Consider the following 23,857-nt stretch of genomic DNA (forward strand, 5'->3'; position numbering starts at 1 on the left):
AGGCTCTGATCTCATGTATGTAATGAGGAGGGATGAGAAGACCTTATCTCAGGTGGATAATAATATTTGTTTAGATTGCTTTAATTGCTCTGAATTGTTTTAATTATCAAAATGCATGTAGCTACGAGCTTAGTGGTTATAATATTAAAGATCCTCTGGGAGAGAGGTCAAGCTACTAAATCAAATCAAACTATACCTTTAATGGGTTACTGGACCAAGGGCATACTATTTTGGGAGAGAGGCTCTGTATTTACATTAACAGGAAAGGAAAGGCTTTAGACCTTTTTCAGAGTGATATGGATGAGAAATGACAGGGGAAGACCCCCTGAAGATATTGGCTACAGAAAAGAAAGATTTGAGAAAATCAAACAGGACAGGGAACTGGTGATTCCTCAACATGGGAACAGACCTATAACTGGCTTAGACATGAAAATATCTCTAGCCAGAACATTAGCTAAAATTAGATCTTGTTGGTTGTGGAATCTTTAAGATTCATCGTGCCATCCTTCACATGGCATGAATGAAGATTTATTATGATCAGTTACTGATGAAATTAATTCATAAAAAGATAGTTGTCTTTTACCTGCTCAAATAAGGAACAAAATTCATCCTTAACTGATCTGAACAACCTGCACAATCTGTATGAATATCTTAACAGTACTGATGTTTTGGCTGTAAAATTCATATATTGAAGAATTTGTAGCTCTGGCAAAATTCATCCGCCAAGATGTTGAATGACCTTCTGTTCCAGCCCCCTGCTTCCTGCCGCTGTCCAGAGACTTGCCTCCAGAACAGCTTCAGGACTTGCTGCTGACTCCTAATGGACTTGGATCATCCAGACTTCCCTACCCACCTCTACCCCTTTAAGGAATTTTCATTGCTCCTATTCAGCAGGAAGAAGTTGTGGAGAGTTGTCATCCTTAGGTTTGGGTGTCTGGTTATGGTTATTTTATAAATAATAAATAGGTTGTCATTTTAAGAGATAATTTGGAAATGGTCATAATTTTGAACAGGGAGAAAATAGATGGGATGAATTACTAAATTTATTACTAATCAAAACATTGTGCAGCCATAATCTTACATTGACAGAAATCTTTATAATTGATACAAAATTGATGTTATAATTTCTTACATTGGTATAGAATTTATATATTGATATAGATTTAAGGTTCTCATTGGTATAAATGTTTATACATTGATACAAAATTTGAAAATATTGTTACTCTTAGATAGGCATTGTGCCAATATGACTCATTTAAGAATACAAGGCCTTGACCTAGTCCTTCTATAGCTGCTATTCCAAACAGTTTAGGATGATTAACACAAATTAAAGGTCAGATAGTAAACTCATGGTTATATTAGATTCTGATTTAATTATAATAAAGTATTTTCAATACTATTCAAATAGAAATAGCTAAGAGTAGCCAAGGTTTAACAGTTCAGATACACTTTATATAGTCTTCAAAAAAATCAGAAATCCACAGAATATGACATTTAATATTAATTCATTATTAAAGACCATTTGACTAGAGACATGTCTGCTTCTGACAGTACCCCCTTCATGGTTCAAAGAAGATAATGAACATCGTAACCTCCATATGGACTTGCTCCAATTATGGCAAGGTAACCACTGGACCAATATTGCCCTAATTAATCTACAGACAACAAATATGGTCCAAGAAAAGACATATGTTGTGAGACAGTTGACAGCTTAGTTCTGCCAAGACACAGTGAGCTAGTCCTTCATAGATCCTGCTTTATTTAAGGTCTGTCAGATGATCCTAGGCCAGAAGGCTGAAGACAGATGCTCCAATGTTTTGAAGAATAGGGGACTGTCTAGGTAGTCAGCTGTCTCTATAATTCGTTTAAGTCTTGGAAGCTATGTTTTTGTGTTTCCTACATATCCAGGTAATATTTAATTCATTCTTGGATTTCTAATGGGGTATAAGACTAGTTATAGTCTCATAATCAAACTTAAGTAGTTTAACATTGAGGAAGATGATACAGATTTGAAAGGCTGGTTTTCAGATGGTAATGAAGTTAAAATCGGAACATAATTCAGATTTAGAATTGTAAGTCAGGATAGATGGTAGAGTACTTTATCTAAATTGACAAATATGCTGCTGTATTTCATACTTTATATATTTACATAGTTGTATGATTGTGCTAAATTTATGTCCGAGAGAAAAGGGACTTTTTTATTAACAAAAGGGTGGGATGTTGGGGATTGGTTCTGATGTTATTTGTATTAATTTAAATTAATTACACTGGAACTGGCATGTCTGCTTGTAAGATGCTGAAGGCCCCTGCCCCCAGTTGGCTTTGCTTGGTGAAATAGCTGCCAGCAGCCAATGACCGGGCAGAGGGACAGAGACAGGACTTTTAGATTTCTCAGGCAAGGGATGAAGGGAGGAGGAAGGGCCGAATATGAGGAAACAGAGAGATAAGACTTAAGAGCTGCAGGAGAGAAAACATCTAGCCATGTAAGAGTCTGTTATGCAGCCCCAGGGGCCACATCCCAGATTAGGTCTGGGGTAGCAGAGATGAAATATAGATTTAACAAGAATTAACTCAGGAATATTGGGGGGAATGTGTTAGCCATGTGGAGGTTCAGGAGTAGCCGAGTCATTGAGCTAGTGAAGGCATATAAAAATATAAAGGTTGCATGTGCATGTATGTAGACATGTGTGCACCCGCTGGGAACACAGAATGGCTTAAAGTCCCACTGCTTTAGTAAGATAGAATTATGAAGCTTATTTGAGATCAGCTCTCTCACTGAATTCATCAAGGCAGCTCAACTGGCCATTAAGGTACTAGAGATCCTGTTTGCCCACTGAGGGATATGATTGGGAGTGTTCAAGTTCTACTTCTTATGTGAGTACTAGACACCAAAGCTCAGGTCTCAATGCTTGTGTAGCATGTTATTTGCCTATTAAGTTATATCCCCAGCCATTATTTGTATACTATGCTAAAAAAAAAATCCCACTGCAGGGGGTGGTGGGTAGTGGTTAAGTGTGTAAACTACTTGATGCATAAGCCTAAGGATTGGAGTTCAATCCCTAGAACCCAGGTAAACTATCAGTCAAGATGGTGTCACTGGGCAGGGAGGGACAGGTAAATCTTTGGGGCTAGATGGCCAGCTAGCCTAGCCTACTGGAGCTCAAGCCCAATGAGAGAAACTGTCTGAACAAACCAGTGGTTAGCTTCTGAGGAATGACAACCTAGGTTGACCTCTGTCCTCCACACATACATACATACATACCTATATATGTACATGCATACCTGAACTCATGCATGCATCTACACTTACAAGCACACACATCCACATAAGTAATAACTAAATAATTTAGAATAAATTAATAAAAGCCAGTGGGAACTGGAGAAAGGGCATCATATAAGACCCATTACACTTAAGACTTGTGCCCTACAATCAATCAAAACAGCTGTCGAGCGCACACACTACCTGTGAGTGTAAGATGCTGGGGATCTCATGGACACCGACATTTACTTCATCCAACTGCAAGCAAAACAAATTCCTGGCAACCTGGACGAAATCTAAAAGTAACACATTTCGGTAAGAACATGGCATTGAATTTCAGTTCAGCAGCTAGTACTTCCTTCTCTGAGAAGTTGAAATTATGAGCTTCAGCTTACCTCACACACATTATCCCAAAACAGTATTGACCAGAGTGTGATGTAAATGTGATATAAGTAATACAGAAACCATTTAATCTCACTTCAGTTAGCTCCGGCACACAATTCAGTTAAGATATAAAAAAGTAACACATATCTCAAACATCTAAGTCTTTAATTCTCACATTATGCATACAATGTTTCTGGGAAAATGAACAATATTATGACCTGGCTTTACAGGCTGAAGGGATCTAAGGGTTGATAACAACAGCAGCAGTCAATGTTCATGTAACAGCTGTATGTACTTCGTGGTCACCCTCACACCATCCTCAACATCCTCTGAGGCAGGTCTTTCTGTTCTACAGATGAGCACATCGGACCCGAGACAGGCTTTCGTAAACTTACCAGGCCACTTAGCCCGTTACGTATCAGAACAGTCTGTAACTTGCGGACAGTAATGGTCTATTCATCTGTGTAGCCTCAGTAAGTTGTAATTGCAGCTATTACACTGTGATCTCAAAGGATCCGTACAAATGTTCTCTGTTTTGACTTTACAATTCCTGCTCTTATTTCATGGGCACATTATCCTTTCTTGTCTTTCTAAGAACATTAAATAGTTTATCTAAAGTTATCTCCGCTCTCATCATTACTTTTTCTTCTCTTTATCTGTTTGTCAGATGCTCTGCAGCTCCATGTTTTCTGTGATCTTATCAAATCTCCAGAAGCCCTTGATTTTGAGTTTATACTTCACAATTTATAAGGCACTAAAAAGTTGGTTGGAAATTTTATATGCATAACTTGCTTTTGTCAACTGGCAGGAATATTTTACTGTAGAAAAACAATCTGGTGGCCTGCTGACATTTTTTTGTTTAGATTCTCCAGACACACACCTTAAATCTCCTGCTATAATTCTCAACATGGATGCAAATGTCACTGAGCATCTGGGTTCATGTTTTGAGCAATGACTCACCACAGAATTCCCCAAGTCCCCTTGCTTCTAGTTAGTACAGTTCCACAATATCTCTGGCTTAATTTCTCAATGTAATATACTACTTTGCCCCCGGAAGTTTAAGTTCCCCCCTGGAAGATTAGACGCTATACTGAGAAAGGGAGAAAATAGTATGGATAAATAGCCATATCACACATTTCTAAGAATTCTGATTTCAGTGTGTAGCCTAAAGCAGCCTATAGTCACACCTGGTACTTCACACCAGCTTGTCTTCCCTGTGAACCACAGCCCCCCGCCCCATCTCCAGATGCTGGGCTTTACCTGCCTCTGCACACTGGTGTATTTATTGCTCTTTCTGGGCGCATCTTCTGTCCTTATAAATTCTGTGTGTGTGTGGGGGGGGGGGNGGGAGGTGGTGTGTGTGTGGGGGGTGGGGGGGAGGTGTGATGGTGATGATGGTGGTGGTGGTGGTGAGTATATCTGTTTCCTGTTACTATTATTTAGGGGTGGGGGTGATTTTCAAGAGGCCATGGGATCTCAAATATCTGTTTTTCCTCATTTCAAAAATATAAGGTTGATTTCTTTACTTCAATAGAGATGTTTAAAAATGATACAATGTAGCATTTATTATGTGTACTGTAGAACAAATGCTATCAGGTCTAAAGTGTTACCATTATATCCAAACATTTCTGTGTAGTAGAAGAGACAGACATGAGACGGTTTTGGAGAAAATAACTTAGTGACAAACATGGAAGTTCCAAACCGTGTGTGTCGGGGGTGGGGTGGGATTTATCCTATTAAAAGACAAGAAATTGCTACATTTCAAAGTATAAATGCACACTTATAAAAGCTGTAATAAATATAGATTTGTAATAACAGCTACTGAGAAACCATTAATACGCCAAGAGTAGAAACCCTGGTGTATTATGCTGTCTCTAAGAATAAATAATTATGCAGTATGACAAAAACTTCCTGTTTCACTAGCTAAAAAAAAAAGTAGATGTAATCTCCGTTGTAGTGAATTAAAATTTCTACATTTCGTACTATCTTTTGTAATTATTAAAGCAATGTTTATATAATAAAAAAATAAAACATGCAAAGAGATGCAAAAAGAGTGGGGTCGACTAAGGATATTTGGAGCTGATGGGTTCTGATACAGGTCTCCCTTCTGCTGACCCAGCCAGGGTAGTGACAATGGCCATTTTTAAAGTACCAGTTAAGGACTATGGTATAAGAGTCCTTCATTTCCCTCTTACAGAACAATTTTCTCAATAAAAATAGGTCACAACAGCATCCACCAACTGTCTGTGGCAATACAACATGATGCACTTCAGACATTACCTCCAAAAGACACAGTCCCCTTCGAGTCGGCCTGGACTTGCTCTCTCAGGGCTTCACGTTGTTCCTTTGTTGGCTGTATACCAAGGTAATTGAGAGCCTGGGAGGAAATGGACTTATGTGAGGCAGCTTTGACACCTCCGGGGTAAAACTTTTCACTACAACTATGTTTTACAGTGCAGTAGAAAACAAAATCACAACATGGGGAACAGTGACCAGAATTAGAATCCGTGCAAAGTCTCTTGACTATTTGTAGATTAACTACCTATAAAAGATTACCTTCTTGAGTCTTCTACTTGCCCGCAACCCTCACCCCTACCATGGCAAACACCTTAGCTAATGCCAGATTTACAAACATGGCTGTAGAACCAGGTATAAAATTATTTCTAGCCTATGTAATTTTGCAAAAGAAAAATAACAGAAAAAAAATTTACTGAATTCAAATTTATAGATAACATGAGGGAAAAAAAAGAAACATGAAAAATACTTGGTTGCTATCTTGAGAATATAAATGAAGTTGATAGAATTAGGTTAAATGGAAAATATTCTTAATTTTGGCTGGTTTAGGGCTACACTTACACTACTGGAAAATAAAGAAAAGTTTTCCCTAATACTCATTTCTGTCAGGCTCTTTTCTTTGGATGAAGTCACTTCTGCCTTTCAAACAGAGATGGAGACACTCCCACTTGTACTCCACTGTCCTTCCCATGTTCTACAGCCTTAGACAGAACACTCGTAATTTTCAGCCAAAAGGCATTTGAAGTCCACTTTGCCCCTGATGAAGTCCTGGGGCTATGTGCTTGCCAGTGCAGAAGTGCTGGAGAAGATTCAGGAAGTCTCCTATCAGAAGAACACGCACTTTTCCTCCTTGTCTTAATAAAAGGGGAGAAAGGAAAGAGAAGACAGAATCAGCCACCTTGACTCACAGGACCCTCAACAATGTTGGTGGAAGAGTGTACAAGGAACCTCAATAATGATGGTGGAAGCCGGGCGTGGTGGTGTACACCTTTAATCCCAGTACTTGGGAGGCAGAGGCAGGTGGATTTCTGAGTTCGAGGCCAGCCTGGTCTACCAGGACAACCAGGGCTATAGAGAAACCCTGTCTCGAAAAACCAAAAAAAAAAGAAAAAAAAAAAGAAAAAAAAATAACGATGGTGGAATACAGTCCACAAGGACTTAATGACTGTGGAATAGGCAGTCTATGAAAGGCTGGAATGTGCTTCTCCTGGATATTTCCTTTGGGGCTTCCTAATGGTAAGAATATTAAGTTTCCAATGGAAAACACAGCTGTTTGGGAGTCTCTAGTTTTATAGCCCCAAAAGTAATTTTAATGCACAAAAACTGTCTGAGAGGCCTACTAGTGGATTCCACCAAGATAGCGCAGTGTCAGTCATATTAAAGTTAAAATAAACAAAATTTATTAAAGGTATTCTTGACAAATACCTTCTCCATTTGGAACATGTTCAAATAGCACTTCTTAAACCAAACATGTATTTCATGCTTACTATTTGTCAAACACATAACTCTGTGCAATATCAACAAACATATAGCCCCTAGCCTCACAACGCATATGGTGAGAATAATGGGTAAATAATTATAATAAGAACAATATTTTATTTAATGCAAGGGTAGAGAGGACACAGTATTACCAAAAGCACTTATTATATGGGCACACGACTGGCTGGGCACAGTGGAAGGAAACAGGAAGAAGGCAGAGTATCAGGGAGGAGTTTTCAGTGTGTTTAAAGCTGGTCTAACACCATCCTGTTACCCTGTCAAAGCCCTAACTATTCTATACATAACATTCAAGAAAGATTTGTAGCTTTTGTGTATGTACATTCATCTCGAAAAAGTTACAAATAGTTTTTAAAAAAGAATACAAGGAATACCTATGTGCTTGGCTATCTTAAAACATTCGAATATATTTGTTTAAAATCTATCCATATTTTTAAAAAAATGAGACTACAGATCAAGTTGAAAGCTTCTTCTATTCTTCACAGTAAATTCCACCCTAAGGTCATTACATTCTTACTGTCTATTTTTAAATGTTACTTAGTATCTAAGTACATGTCCCCTAAATAATGTACACTTTTATCTGTGCATTTAAAATTTTATACAAATAGTGTAATCTAAAGGTATAACTACAAATTGATTTTATTTTATGTTACTTAGTAAATTCACAGTTGTTCAGTATTGCCTACATACATAGTTCACTTACTTTGTGGCATTTCATTGAACAGATATATAATTTGTCATGCATTCTCTGATTGATAGACACTTATAACTGCCTCACCATTTTTTGCTATAAAGCACTACGCATATCTTCTTTAATAAATGCATGTAGGTCCTTCTACTGAGCATGCTCAGGAATGGAGGAACTGAGCCACAGGGTATAGTATCAACTTTACTACTGCTGAATTGTTCTTCAACTATGTGTACTCAGGTACACGTGGCACAACACAGAACCCATCCTAGCTTCCTACATTCTTAACAGAATTTGTTGTTTTCACATCTTCATTTTGTTACAGTATCAGAAATGAAATACTGTTAATTTGAATTCCTCTGGTTACAAGGAAAATGAGACATATTTTGTATGTCTGCTAGCAAAAATTGGCTCGTAAGTTGTTAGATACGTATTAGGACAGAGAGTTGTAGGATCTAAGTTTTAGTCCTGGGTGGGGAATCTGGCTATGGTCTTCACTACTGACAACCAGCATGGTAGCTATTGCCAAATATCTTCAGTGGAGGAAACCATACTACTGTCCTTGAGAACCACTGCTCTCTGGATAGTCACTATTACAACCAATTCTGGTTTCCCAGAAACTTTTTCTCTGAATATGGTGCCTATGTATAAACTTATACTCATTACATACTTTTGTGCAAATTAAGGTTCACTTTATTTAGTACTGTGTTTCAAAGTTATCTGTATATACAAGTCATCACAGCTTACCGTATTGTCTCTTTTCCATTTCTTTTTAAAAATTGGATATTTTATTTATTTACATTTCTAACGTTATTCCCTTTCCCAATTTCCCCCCTAGAAACTCCCTATCCCATCCCCCCTCCTCCTGCTTCTATGAGAGTGTCCCTCACCCACCCACCCACTCATGCCTCCCCACCCTTGCATTCCTTTACACTGGGGCATTGAACCTTCTCAGGACCAAGGGCCTCTTCTCCCATTGATGCCCAACAAGAGCATCCTCTGAAACATATATAGCTGGAGCCATGGGTCCCTCCATGTGTACTCCTTGGTTGGTGGTTTAAACCCTGGGAGCTCTGGTTGGTTGATATTGCTGTTCTTCCTATGGGGTTGCAAACCCCTTTAACTCCTTCAGTCCTTTCTCTAACTCCTCCATTAGGGACCCCCAGGATCAGTTCAACAGTTGGCTGGGAACTGTTTTCCATTTCTTGTATGCTTTTTATGGTTGTTCTAACAGTTCACTGTTAACTTAGCCAGCCTTCTGAAGTCCCCCTTCTATTACTATTAGAGCACATCATATCCCCATTGCCTAGTCCTTGTACGACACTGGCCACTCCCTGTTCTAAAATGTATCCTATGTGTACACAGTTTTCCTTTCTGAAGGGTTCTCTGAGAAGGAAAACTCAAGCTGTCTTTTGTTATGGGTGCTTCTTCCTTAAAACTAGTGACAGATGAGAAAGATGTATATCCTCTTCTATACGGCAAAAAATCGGGGGCTAAGCAGGTAGGTACTATGGGTGAAGAAATAGTCAATCTCATCAATAAAACAGGACACAGAAAAAGATTACAAGGCAGTACAACATGATGGGGAGTGTTGCAAATATGGAAAATATGGCAATATTTGCCCAAACTAGCTTAGCCAGGAAATTCTGGGAAAAGAGGTAGACTGGCTCATCACTGAGACACTAGTAAGGTCTAAATTGGTGCTGAGACAGGCAGTACTTGGGAGTAAGGAAAGATAGGAATAATTACGATGTTTATACTAATTCTAACGTGTTTACTCTAGCGATGCGGTTTCATATTCTTTTATAAACATGAAAGTCCGTGTCTATAACTCTCATGGAGGCAGAGGGGTGAGTTCTGGCCCTGTATCTAGATGTCATACAGTCTCCTCAGCCCCTTGGTAACTTTATCAAATTTAAAGCACTTTTCACCTTTATTTAGTTTTTGTGTTTTACTCATCTTCTGTTTCTGGACATGATGCTCTTAGCATTTCTCTCCTCCTAGGATTATCTGTTAGTACCTTAGTGTACTGCTATAATCTCTTTAAATTTCATGTGGACCTGATTACTTTGTTCTTTATAATTTAGTAATCCTTTATTTTTTAAAACTAATGAACAATACTACATTACATCATTGCACTTACTGCTACAGCACATGTCATAATTTTGATGATAGTTTTTAAGCTATCATATACTTCTGTGTGTGTATGTGTGTGTGCTGGGGCACACATATATAGATACACATCTCTGGCTGGAGACCAGAAGACAATATCAACTGTTATTCCTCAGCACCCTTACCTCCCATCCTGTTTTTTGAGACAGGGTATCTCATTAGCTTACAGCTTCCCCAAATAGGCTAAGTTGGTGTCTTAGTTACAGGTTTGGTTTTTTTTTCTACTATAAATACCATGACCAAAAGCAACTCAAGAAGAAAGACTATTCCACATACAACCCTCTGGTCGCACTCTATCATGGAAGGAAGGAAGGGCAGGAATTCCAGACAGAAAGCTGAAAGCAGGAGGTGGAACAGAGGCCATGAAGGGTGCTGCTTACTGGCTTGCTGCCCAGGGCTTGCTCAGCCTGCTTTTTCACACAACCCAGGACCAATTACCTAGGGTTGGCACTACCCACTGTAGGCTGGGCCCTCCCATATCAAGCCTTAATCAAGAAAATGCCTAACAAACTTGCCTACAAGCCAACCTGAAGAAGGCATTATCTTTTTCTTTTCCAGTTGACTCCTTCTTCCCAGAAAGCAGCAGTCTGTGTGAAGTCACCATAAAAGCCCACCAGTACAAACCAGTCAGTGAGAACCAGGGTGCCGCCTATCTGTGCTTCCACACATGCCTGTCTTTTTAAAATGTGAGTCCTGTAGGACTGTGGGTTCCGAAGTAAGCTTCTTATGTTTCCATGGCTAGCACGTTTACCCACTGAGCTATCACTCTAGCCAAAGGGAAAGAAACTCATTTCCATATTAGCTTAGGAGCCAAAGACTTTGTTTGTTTTATACTAGTGAAGTACTATGAACTTCTAAATCTAAATGTTATTAAATAATTGAAACCCAAACTGTCACTCACTTAATTAAATAAGCTACTTCAAGAAACCAATGACTCTCCAATGTCCTCCTCTCCAAGAACAAGGCAGTTCTTCCCTGCTGTCTTGTGAAGAAAATGATTTTAAGGGATTTACCATTTCCAGTTTCTCTGCCTTAAGGCGAACAGAAGGATTTAGGGAAATCTTTCCTTGTGGTCCAGAATCATCATCAGTCCAGGCTGGAGCAATGTCTAGGAAACGACAGGGTGCACATTAACTGGAGATCTAATTGGAACAGAACTTTTCATTTGACAAGATGTGTTCTGGGCTCCTGCTGTTCAAAAATAAGTCTGGTTAAACAGTTGGCAGGTCTTACTTTTGTTTTTATGAATTTTTCCCCCGTAAAGCAGCTTTTCTTGAGCTTTGAAACATATAATATGCAGCATAGTCAATTTTGCATTATGAAGTCTCATGGAAACATTAACCTAAAGATGGATACCCGCCATTATGAGCCTCATCGCAATGCCCTAGTAACTGGAAGATAAAAACCTCTCTGTTCAAGCAAGTAAAATCATATTGGACAGTCAAAGACCATGGTATTTCGTTGACTGGAAAAGACAGTGCTGTTATAAGAACTGTGGAAGTGTTCTAGAAAAACTCTAAGTGCAACTTCTAACGCTTATGTACAAAAGGACAATGTGGCAGTGTAACTCTCTGAGCTAAAAATCCTGTTCCATTTTACAGAAGGACTGAACTTATAGCAGTAAAAATGGACTTTTAAGAGTTAAAGGAAATCCATCCTGCACTCGTGTCTCTGTATGTTTTCAATGTGCTTAATTGTGTGGGGGCTATGCTTTTTTTTTTTTTTTTCTGTTTGCAGGAATGTGAAATCAGGTGCCACCAGAGGCTAGCCCTTGAGAAACGATTTAATATGCCATAGTTTTAAAGACAAATTTCTACAATTTATGTCAATCCTTCCTATCTAAATTGTCACTATTCTAAATACACTCTTAAATGGTATTTTACCAGTTCTACATAGAAACAAGAGGAAGAGAAAAAACTTTTTGAAATGTCACATCTTTATGCAGTGTTTTAATTTTTTTTTTAATTTCTCAGAGCATCTGTCTCTAAGTACAAAATGATTTGCATTCTCTTTCTTAAGAACATAAGAAGCACATATGAAAATAAAGAGTCTTCCTCTAAACCTTTAACACATCCTCAACATTCTATGCAAAACCTTTAATATAGCTTATAGGTGTTAAGAGAGTATATATATATATATATATATATAATTGCCACTGACTTTAAGCTCCAAATGGAATTAAGCCTCAAGAAGGGCTGATCTTAGTGTGACAAAGTTTTTACAATTCTGGTAATAGCAAGAAAGACTCTTGTTATCATGACCTCTAATTGTTGTCCATGAGGTTAAAAAATATTAAACCTCTACTTTTATGTATTATGAGAAAATTTATAGCAAACTTACAGTGTAGTAGAAAAGATCACCATGGGATGAAATGGAATGGGAGAACAAAGACAGGTAGGAACACTTTATTTTTCAACCTCAAGGTTTCATCTTGAGACGTATTTTCAAGTTGGTGGCTGACCTACAATTAAGGAGAACACAAGCTACCCTTTCTGTGGTTTCAGCCCAACACTAACTGGGCCTGAATGACTGAATTCAAATTGAAGTTTGGAGATGAAAGCGATGAGCAGAAGAGAGAGAAGCAGACACACATGATAACCACACACACCAAGGCACACATTTTTACTGTTTTCCTACTGCTAAGCATAAAAATTTGGTACAGTCAAAAGCAGAAATAACAAGTTAGCTCTATTTTACCTGTACGAAGATAGTGAAATAATTAGACTTGATTTCACTAATCTTCATGATAACAAAAATGACATTGGTGTTATTATTTTTGTGCCTCGAACCAGGGCCTGACAAAGTAAAGAAACTGCCCCAGGTGGCACAGCCAGGCAATGACAACGTTATGGATCTAGTCTCTGGTGACTCCAGAAACTAGTGTTGCTCTGAATCCCTTTTTTTAATCACTAAATTCTCATCACAGTAGAAAGATTCAAACTGACATTTGACAGAGAATGTAATGGTAAAAATCAGTAAAGTCATGGAAAACAATGACAAAAACTAAAAAGGAGACACAGTGACAAGGGACAAGGAACAAGGAAGTGACGTAAAACTATCTCAACCGTCAGCTTAACAGCAGGCACCGGGCCTTGACAACGCTTGTTTTCTTCAGTTTACCTTTCTCTACATGCTGGCGTTCAGGTTAACTCTCTAAGAGTGAGTGTACACACCACCAGCTCATGCTGATAGCTCAGAGTAAAAGCCATAAAGACCCTACCTCAATTGCTAGTGCCCCCCTCCCTGCCTCAACCTCCCATTCGGTCATTTTTTTTTTAGGGGAAAAGATGTTATTATTCTTGGATCCTCTATTTCTGTTCTTCTGAGAATGAGAAGAAAGGAAAGACTTTGTAGGAGTATGATCAACACTGTAAAATTAATCCCATGAAGCCCTGGCAGGTACTTTTCTCATCCGCACTGTTTGAGGTTTAAGAGACTAAGTGCAAAGGAATTAAGACTTGTCATACCAGTAACATAAGAAAACCATTTCTTAGTCTCTCAGGAATAGCTTTAATCTAGTTATAGTTCACTCATAAACTCCTATATTATTCACCCTACTGCCTCAGTAAACAATTCTGAGTTCTCAGATTAATTTATATCATGGATAATTTTGAAATATATTCATGTATAGTGCTGATCTTAAAAATTCTAGTGCCGGGCGTAGTGGCTCACGCCTTTAATCCCAGCACGTGGGAGGCAGAGGCAGGCGGATTTCTGAGTTTGAGGTCAGCCTGGTCTACAGAGTGAGTTCTAGGACAGCCAGGGCTATACAGAGAAATACTGTCTCGAAAAACCCAAAAAAAAGAAAAAAAAATTCTAACCAATTTTACATTTGTAAATAACTCAGAAAGAGTAGAGACATCTTATGTTTATTGTAACTGAAGTTAATATTAAAACTTGTTTACATTTTAAAAGTAAACACTGCAATGATTCAATGTGAACTATTCCAACTGGCTCATAACTTAAACAGTAGGTCCACAGCTGCTGGTATTACTGGGGGAGGTTACAGAAGTTACAGATGTGCCCACAACCAAGCCTGTGGACCCAGGAGGGCTCGGTCTTTGATGGTTTACATTCCCTTCTCTTTTCAGTCTAATCTGTAATCTGTAACCTGGTACTGAAACTATGTGGAAAGCTTCGCCACAGGATCCCACAGTCATATAGTTGCTCATCCATGTCTTTCCCAACATAACAGACTCACTGTTCCATCTGAAACTGTGAACCCAAATAATCTCTCCTCCCCTAAACTGCCTTTGCCAGGTGACACTAATGAGTCCGTGCATGTGAGCACGGACTAAAGGAGTCTAGAAGGTGATACTTAATAGGCTAATGTGGGAAAATCATAACACGTGCAAGTTATCTAGAGACAGTTGTGAGGGTTTGCTGCCTCCCTTCCTGTATAATAATCCAACCAGTAATATCTTGCCTACTATATGTATGTAGAAATAAAAAGTGGAGCTGAGTTAATGCTATTTCTATCCTAGAAAAATATTCTGTTAATATTTTAATATTTATAAATGACTTTCAATAGTTACTTTCCTATTCCAAAATCAAGCATATTTGCTTCTAATCATTGGTGCAAGTGTCCCTTTACTTACTACTGCAAGATCTATGCTGGCATCAGACCTGCTGCAGAGGGTCTCTGGCACGCCACTTATCTAAGCTCTGTGCTCTGGTCCATGGCACTTCCTTAAATTAGGATGGTTTTCTGCCTGCCTCCTTTAAGATTTAGAGCATGTCTCTCTCATTTTTGAGAAGCTGATGTTTCTTAACTGCCCTTTGCATACCTCTGAGTCCTTCACTCTACCCTTGTTTTGGAGATTGAAGGAGGACACAAACGACTCCCATGGAAGAAGCACTCACTTCTGCTTTTAGTCAAGGCTCTTGTGCCAGAGTGTTATCAAAAAGACATGCTAGCTTAAATTTCTGTAATATGACTAATAATAAAAATACTGCTGAGCATGTGCCATGTGCCAATCATAATGCCAAGGGCTTGGTACCTGTGACCTTTAGTTGTAACTTCCCCTTGGAGCAACCGTCTCAGGGTTACTGAGCTAAGAAAAGAGGATGAAGGATTAGAAACTCCCAGCCTGCTCTGTGCTCCCCTGCACCACATCCACATCAAAGGCTGTTCCCACGGGATAGATAGAGCTCCTCCTTCCCTCTCCCCTTGGTCCACATTGTACACATTGTACACATCCACATCAAAGGCTGTTCCCACGGAATAGATAGAGCTCCTCCTTCCCTCTCCCCTTGGTCCACATTGTTCATGTCTGGAAACTGTTTGTGCACATTTTAAAATACACGCATGTGTGCTTACATATGAAAAATGTACTCACAAGCTTTCTGATTTGAGTAATGAAGCTGTTACCCGCATGATTTATTTTACTATAATATTAAATCACTCACAGGAAGGTCCTAACTCTCTCTTAACTTCCTGCTGTGCTGTGTTTGCAGCTAACTGGATAACATGTAGCAAATGTACCCTAAATAAGTGGCTAAGGGGAATACTTGTTTGGTTGCTTAAAAAACTGAAACTGTATTAAACACGTTACATAACTAATGTTTTACAACATAATCTAGGAATAAAGACCTCAGCTTTCATCATGGAGCAACTCCAATGCCACATCTTAGACTGGCCACTTGATTCATGTCTTTTTTTTTCTTTCCATATGAGCTCCCAATTTAAAATAAAAGCACTCTATCAAGAGACTGGATGTTAATTATGTGAAAGGAATACTAATTAATAGTATTTCCAAGATTCACTAAATCTTCAGTAATTAAAAGGTATATAATTTTGGCTAAAAAATTACTAACCCATTGGAAACGACTTCCCCTAATCAGATGAAACATATGATGAACACGGCATAAATTGCCGTGAAGTCTGATGCTGGGTTGTTGTTTCTTTGTGCTGGGGACTGAATACAGGGCCTCATGCCTGCATGCCTGGTAAGCATATGCTCGATCAAGGAACTGTGCCACGTGCTCATTTCTAGTGGCTGCTTAAACTAAGCCAGCCCTTTTTATTTTGTAATTCTTAGCAAAATTAATAGTACTAAAAATTAATACATGTGGGTTGTATTTGAATTGTTATTTAAGAATATGTAGTTAGCCTTTTAGTTATATTAAATACAGTTTCTAAATTGTCTTTAACTTTTGGAGACAATTTCAGTGGAAGGATTATCATTCTGAATATTTGAGTCAATAAGAACTTTATGGATTGGTAAAAATCCTACGTGTATCTTAGATCATTTTAATTTGATTTTATTATTTTTAAATCACTAAGTCATTTTAGAGTAACTCAAAAATAATATGAAAGGTAGTATGGATGTCTTTTCTAACTTATACCCATACAATATCTTTCAAAGCAAATGGACAAACATGTTTTTCTTAAGCTCTGTTCCATCTGTACTGTGTTTTCAAAGATGTACTTGTATAGTCCACCAGGGCTTGAGTAAAGACACAGCAAATCATATCTTGACTATTCGTTACTTGATTTCCTTACTTGGTTAAACAGTTTGTTAACTAGTACAGCTTCAGAGACACTTATTATAAAGCACTTTTTAAGATTCCAACTCTATTTTCAAAGAAAGTTCTAGCAAAAGTCAAGATTTAACTGAAAGCACCAAACAATACAACTATTTTGCTTTTCTATTAATTGAAAGAAAAATGGCAAAATGTACTGTCTTTAAGATCTACTGAGTCATATTATTGATTCCTCATTGAAAAAGAGGAGTTGAAAGCCAAACCAGGAATCAAATGTGAATTTACCTGCATTAGATGTATCTGCAGGGCTGTTGTCCAAAGAAGTAATTGGACTATGTTCTGTTTCATTGTGTTCAGGTTTTGTCTGTGGAAAAAAATGAGGGAGATGATATGTCACTTTCTAAAGTAGGTCAAAGTACAAACTAGATGCTCGTGTTAACATAAATAGAGTGGTTAAAAAGATCAAAGGAATATTCCAAAAAATATGAAGTTTCTAATATTCGCTATATTCATCTTCAAAGAAAGCATTTCAGAGTTGAAAGTAACAACGCTTCTAGCTCTACCGTGTCTAAGGATAACAGAACAGAGGGCCATGCCCTTTGCCTTGTAAAAGAACCAGTCCAGCAGCTGACAGAACACAATCTCTCTGATCACCATACACCTTGGACAGAAGTTACCCTTAAGAAACTCATCCTACTGAGTGAGAGTCTACCTGCTTCTTGCTTTGTATTCCTACAACAGATGCAAAGAATTTAGACTCTGCTTTAGAATTGTGACTTAGTAGGACCATGGAGCAGTTTAAAGCAAATACATTACTTTGGATGTAATAAATTTCTCGTTTTTTTAGAATCAACTAAGGTGAACTATTTCATAAGACATACATTCGAGGGTGGGGGGACACTATCCAAAGACAGGATGATCAGGACTAGCCTCAGCATGAAAGGAAGAAACTAAGGACTGAACGTGTACACACACACACACACACACACACACACACACATGCACCTATCCTTTATTAGGCAGACACAGACAGTTGCAGAATTAATGATGTCTAGTTGTATCTTTATGATACAACGTTGTTTTATGTTGGCGTTTTCTAAGTTTTTAAAGAAAGTGCGTTAGCTTGAAGATCTGTTTTACATGATAAAAATCTAAAAAGGAAAAGTCTTTTAAGGAGATACTAACTTAAAATAAGTATTGTTAATGAAATTACAATTCTATACTGACTTAACCAACATAAAAACCATAAAAGATTTACAGACTGAATATATAAACTACAATTTAAGATTACCTGAATTGCTTTACAAGAAGGGAAAGTGGAGTCCCGAGTCTGGGGAGTGGATGAAGTCTTCGGAAGTAGTGTTTCAGAGGGAGAGGAAAGAAGATTAAATGTTGAGGTTTGAGGTCCACAGTCGTCTGACACTTGTGGGGATGGACAGCAAATATTTCCTGGATGGCCACAGTAAGACTTTTGTCTGATGAATGCTATCTCCCAAGGAGATTCTGACCTACGATGTAAAGAGATTACTTTGCGGATATGCGACAAATACAGTGAAGTAAATTCAAAGACAGTATTCCTAGTAGAGTGAGACCTTTAAGATATCCTAGTCACTACATTTAGATATAGATGCTAAATGACTCATCCTATCATATCGATGGAATCGTTACCTCAACTTGGCTCTGGTAATTATGCTTTTTGCTTCTTCAAATGATACACCAATCATAGATTCCTTGTTTATTGAGACAAGTTGATCTCCTGGCTTCAAACGTCCATCCTAAAAACAAAAAACATAATAAAAGCAGCTAATCTTGTGAATAATGTCATAAACAGAGTAAAAAGATTAGAAAATCCAAATAGCAGAATGTTTTATTAATACCTGGTTAAGAATTATACATAAGTAAAATTGTGTGGTTTATACACGATAATGAATTTCCCTACCATAGGAAACCGGCCTGTATACAAAAAGGCACTTGTTTTCAAAACTCAGCTCTATGAGTCTGATAAGATTCTGACTTGGATATAGCAAGCCAAGCCCTCACTGCATATTGAATATTTCAGAATAGGAGACTCATACATCCTAGTGAAGGGGCATTCTGCCTCTCTCCACCAACCAAACTGATTAATGGAGATATAAAGACACATGTATACACATGCATGCATGCACATATATACACATACATGCATGCACAATCATACACACACACATACGTGGACACACATGCAGACTCATACAAACATGCACGCTGACTTTTTAAAAACAAAGTTAAGAAACCAGTTGTATTGGTTTTAGTCAAATCTTCCTTAGTAATCAGGCACCCTCTTTATAGACTCGTCAGCCCTGCCTGTGGCCGAGCCAACGAGGCTGTGCACACGGCATCATACACGTGCATGCCATGCTGATAATCACCTATTTTAATTGGCTGTCTTTGTTAAGCCTTGGCCCGGTGCATAACTCTCCCAAATACATAGACACAGCATAATCAATTATAAGATTGAATGTGGTTGTTGGGCCAGTATCTCAGTCACTTCTTTTTTCTCTTAATTCAACTGAAAACAAAAGTTCTTCTTCTTCTTCTTTTTTTTTTTTTTTTTTTACAGATTAAGTACAAAGACAGAAACTATTATTGCCAATCCTACAAAAAAAGCAAAGGATTTTATTTTGAATGTCCTTCAAGGTTTGTTTACTAGAAGGTTGGTACCCCACTTGGCATACTTGGAAGCAGTTGAGATTTTTAGAGGTGGGGTGAGTGGGGGCACACCTAAAAGAGGGAAGTCTGCCTTCTTTTCTCTTTTGCTTCCTGGATGTTAGGGGAACATTGTCACTTTGTCACATCTCGCTAGAATATGATGCCTTCGGCCACAAGAAATGGGCCAGTCAAGCAAGGACTGAAACACATAAAAGTGTGAATCTAAACAGACCATCTGTTGACTAACTCAGGGTTCTGGTGTAGAGAGAAGGCTGACTAACATAACATAAGGTTAAAAAGCTTTCTTTTTTACTTTGATCATATTGAAATAATCTCTACAAATTTAGGAAAATTGACTTAAAATTGAATCTGAGTCAGTAGAGTGTTCAGCCACAATGGGACATCTCTACCACTCTCCTCCTGATTGGCTCATGCACATTGCTAATGTCGGATCCAGAGCCCAGGGAGAACTGCAATAGAGCAGTGTCTATTGACCATGGCAGGACCACGGCACTTATGCATTTACAGTGGCTATGGCTGTCAGCACAAGATCTGGAAATGATCAAGCCAGTCGACATTCCAGCACGAGCCCCCCACCCTTAACTGAAGAGCACCTGGCTATTGAGGGTCTCTGGGGAGTGAGAGTCAGTTTTGTTTAAGTATGTGGCCCCAGGGTAGGTTGACCAAGGTCCGATGGCTGGCTCCACACCCATGAGTATATGGGCAGCACAAATTGGGCTCCATGTGTTATTAACAATGGCAAGGGGCAAGCATTTGGCAATGAGGGAGTGAGGGGGATCTAGGAGATGTTTGAGAGAGGAGCAGGGGTGTATATGACTCCTAAATAAATTGTATTTGAATCTCAAACAGTAAAAATATTACAATTAAGCTCATTGAGTTCCATTGTGTTTCATGAAAAAACAACCATATCAAGACCATGCCCAGATACTTGGTATACAGTCTACAATATGCTAGATTTCAGTTTTAAAATACCTCTTCTGTGAAAGCTACAGAAAAATAAGTAAAAATCTAGAGAGAGTGTGTTCAGGAAGAGCAGCTATGCTAGCTAAAATTAACTGTTAACCTGACACAACCCAGAAACACCTAACAAAATCTTAATTGAATAATTATCTGTATCAGGTTTGTTTGTAGGCATATCTGTGAGGAATTGTGTTGGTCCTTACTTCATGTACTAACACCCAGTCCACTGTAGGTAGTGCTAGATCCTTATAAGGTGTCCTGTGCTGCATAAGAGGGCCAATGCATGACCCAGAAAATGGGTCAGCAAGCAGACCTACTCAGTTATTCTTGCCTCTAGATTCCTGCCCTGACTTCCATCAGTGATAGACTGTCATCTGGTACTGTAAGCAAAACAGAGCCTTTCATCCCCCTCTTTGATTTTGGTCACAGTCTATTATCAGTACAATGGAGGGTGATAAGTGGAAGAAGACAGAAAGTGTCAAGAGTGCTGGAAGTTCTCATTTATTGTCATTCTAGACAGCTCTGTGTTCTTTCAGTTACATTTCATGAGTTAGATGTATTCTAATATCCTTCCATACATGTTAAGCACACTATAAAAAAGAAAGCAATTTCTACATTCCTCAACATAAAGACAAAACTACTACAGTGAACCCAGTAAGTTCAGTCCTACCCTGGGATCTATGGAATCCGATGCTAGAATCTATACTCTAAAACTAGTATGGGAAGTAAGTCTCAAACCCAAAATTACTAGTATTATTCTAAAAATAAATAAATAATGTCATTGTTAACATTAACTCTAAAAACTTTAGACTATGAAAAATAATTATTAGTAACAGTTTATGAATTCTTGAATTGCTTTTTTTTTTGTTCTGGGAAATAACATCAGAATTTTGAGACGAGTCACACTGAAATCCATACATTAATTTTGGCATTATAGCTAGCTATTCATGATCTTAATTTTTTCCAATTCAAGAGAATGAAAGGTCTTTTTATCATTTATGGTCTTTGATTTCCATTTTCAAAAACCGTGAAATTTTCACTGTAAAAGTCTTGAACTTCTCTATGTAGATAAATTCCTAGCTACTGTACATGTATACCTATATTACATATCTATCTATCTATGTATGTGCTTGATATAGTATATGTGATATACATATGTAATATACATATATTATGATTGACATTGCATATGTTTATATATCTATACATACACACATGTATATATGTGTGTGTATATATGTATATGTGTATATAAATATATATATATATATATACACACATATGCTAATATAAACATTTTTCCTAATTTCTTCCTCTGGGAGTTCATTACTGGTAAATATGAAAGCTATTTTTCTTAATATTTTGTGTCCTCAGTTTACTGTTTATTAGAGCTTAAGAGTTTTCTAGGAGATTCTATATGGTGTTAAATACAGAATGATGTCATCTGCAAATAAGAACAGTACTAATTTTCCTTTACTATTTTATCCCTTTTGTGTCTTTCTCTAATTGCTAGAGGTAAGTTTTTGAGCACTATATGAACATGGAGGTGAGTGGACAGCCTCATCTCATTCCTGATTGTAGAGGAAATGCTCAGTTGGTCTCCATCTGCTGTAGTGTTGGTTAGGTGTGTTGTATAAAACATAGTCGGAATGCTGAGTCTATTTCTAATGTCTATAGAACTTTCATCATGAAGGCATGTTAAACTTTATCAAATTCCTTCTCAACATCAGTAGTAATATTCTGTGATTTTGTGTATGTTTATTTATATGCTGTGCTACATTTATTAATTTACATATGTCTAACCACCCTTTGTAATTCCATGAACAAGCCCAAATGGTCAAGATGAGTGATTTTCTTTATATATTCCTGAATTTTGTTTGCTAGCACTTTGTTGAGAATTTTTTTTTTCAAGACAGGGTTTCTCTGTGTAGCCCTGGCTGTCCTGGAACTCACTTTGCAAACCAGGCTGGCCTCGAACTCAGAAATCCACTTGCCTCTGCCTCCCCAGTGCTGGGATTAACGGCGTGCGCCACCACCGTTGGTCTATACTTTTCCTTTCTTGTGGTGTTTTTACTGGAAATAAAGTATCATTTAATTAAATTTCCTTGAAAGGGGACATTTGGTAAGGATGGCCACAGGTCAGATGACAACTATATTGCATTTGGGTAGAAGTATTCGTGGCAGGGGACTGACAGGGAAGAGCACGGAGGTTAGTTGGCATTCAGCTAACTCTGACTTAGAATGTGAGCTCTGCAAATACTAGCTAGATCTTTAAGAATAAGAAAAATGGGATGGAAGGGCATGTGCCTCTCACCAGGAACCAGCAACTAAGCTATAAACATCTGGAGCTAATTCCTGTGTTCATGGTTCTGACAGAAAAACATTGCCAGAATAGAGGAAAAGGCTAAAAAAGTCCAGATGGGCAAAAGGGCTTACTTAGACTAACCTGAAACCTCCTGTGTTCTCTTCCCAAGCTGTACTGTGTCCATGACCTTATGTTACCTGTATGTGTTAAGGGAACATTTTGCATAAGGATTGAGAGGAGGAGAGAAACCTCTGGCCCCAGGTTTCTAGTGTTTATACATACTTGTACTTTTGAACATGCACTTACACTGGTTCCTGTTTTTCTTTGCCTCTTAGAATAAGATATTAGCTGATCATATGAATTTCTTTTCTTTTCTTTTCTCTCTTTTTTTTTTTTTTTCCGGTTTTTCAAGACAGGGCTTCTCTGTATAGCCCTGGCTGTCCTGGAACTCATTTTGTAGACCAGACTGGCCTCGAACTCAGAAATCCGCCTGCCCCTGCCTCCTGAGTGCAGGGATTAAAGGCGTGCGCCACCACACCCAGCTCCTTATGAATTTCTAAGTGCATTTAAAAGTCAGAGCATGTGAATGAAAACAAAGCCCTTTTTTTTCCTTAGTAAAAGTCTGCATTCTAAAAGAGTGACTTGTGCCCAGATGGATTAATATGTAATCTGTGTGCAGATATGACTTGAGGGAATGCTGCAGCCTCTCCCTCACAGGTTTTAGAGCAGTTGTACCACATAGCAAGTAAAATGCCAAGCATGTCCACATGTTACACTTCAGTCTGAACTCTCTCATTTGACAGTGATGTACACGTTGAAATACTAATGTGTTCCTGGCCACTTAAGTTCCCCTGTGGTAAACTGCCATTGCTGTTCATTGCAATTATGACTATATTATAAAGTTTTAAATAGCATTATTGTATTATCAGACAGAACTAACTCATAATTTAGAAAGGAAGTACTTCTTCTGAGAGTCTTTGGAGTCATTTCCCAATCTACAAATTAGATGTAGGCTTCTTTTAACCCTTGATATTAGTGTGGATATAATAAAGTTGCTTAATGACTATAAGACTCCATTCATTATCTTAGGGAAAAAGTTGGC

General features: G+C 38.1%; 1 protein-coding gene across 2 annotated transcripts in view; it reads right to left on the minus strand.

The window, feature by feature from the left end:
* The window catches only part of Stxbp4 (syntaxin binding protein 4), a 152,970-nt gene that overhangs the window by 100,115 nt on the left and 28,998 nt on the right, over positions 1–23,857 (minus strand). For both annotated transcript variants that reach the window (XM_021177757.2, XM_029483796.1), the window contains exons 5-10: positions 18,450–18,556; positions 18,073–18,289; positions 17,067–17,145; positions 11,309–11,403; positions 5,924–6,020; positions 3,464–3,555 (exon numbers count right to left, since the gene is read on the minus strand). In XM_021177757.2, coding sequence (XP_021033416.1) covers positions 3,464–3,555; positions 5,924–6,020; positions 11,309–11,403; positions 17,067–17,145; positions 18,073–18,289; positions 18,450–18,556 — 687 coding nt within the window. The remainder of the gene's footprint in view (positions 1–3,463; positions 3,556–5,923; positions 6,021–11,308; positions 11,404–17,066; positions 17,146–18,072; positions 18,290–18,449; positions 18,557–23,857) is intronic.

This window comes from Mus caroli, chromosome 11, assembly GCF_900094665.2.
Source record: "Mus caroli chromosome 11, CAROLI_EIJ_v1.1, whole genome shotgun sequence".
Lineage (NCBI taxonomy): Eukaryota > Metazoa > Chordata > Mammalia > Rodentia > Muridae > Mus > Mus caroli.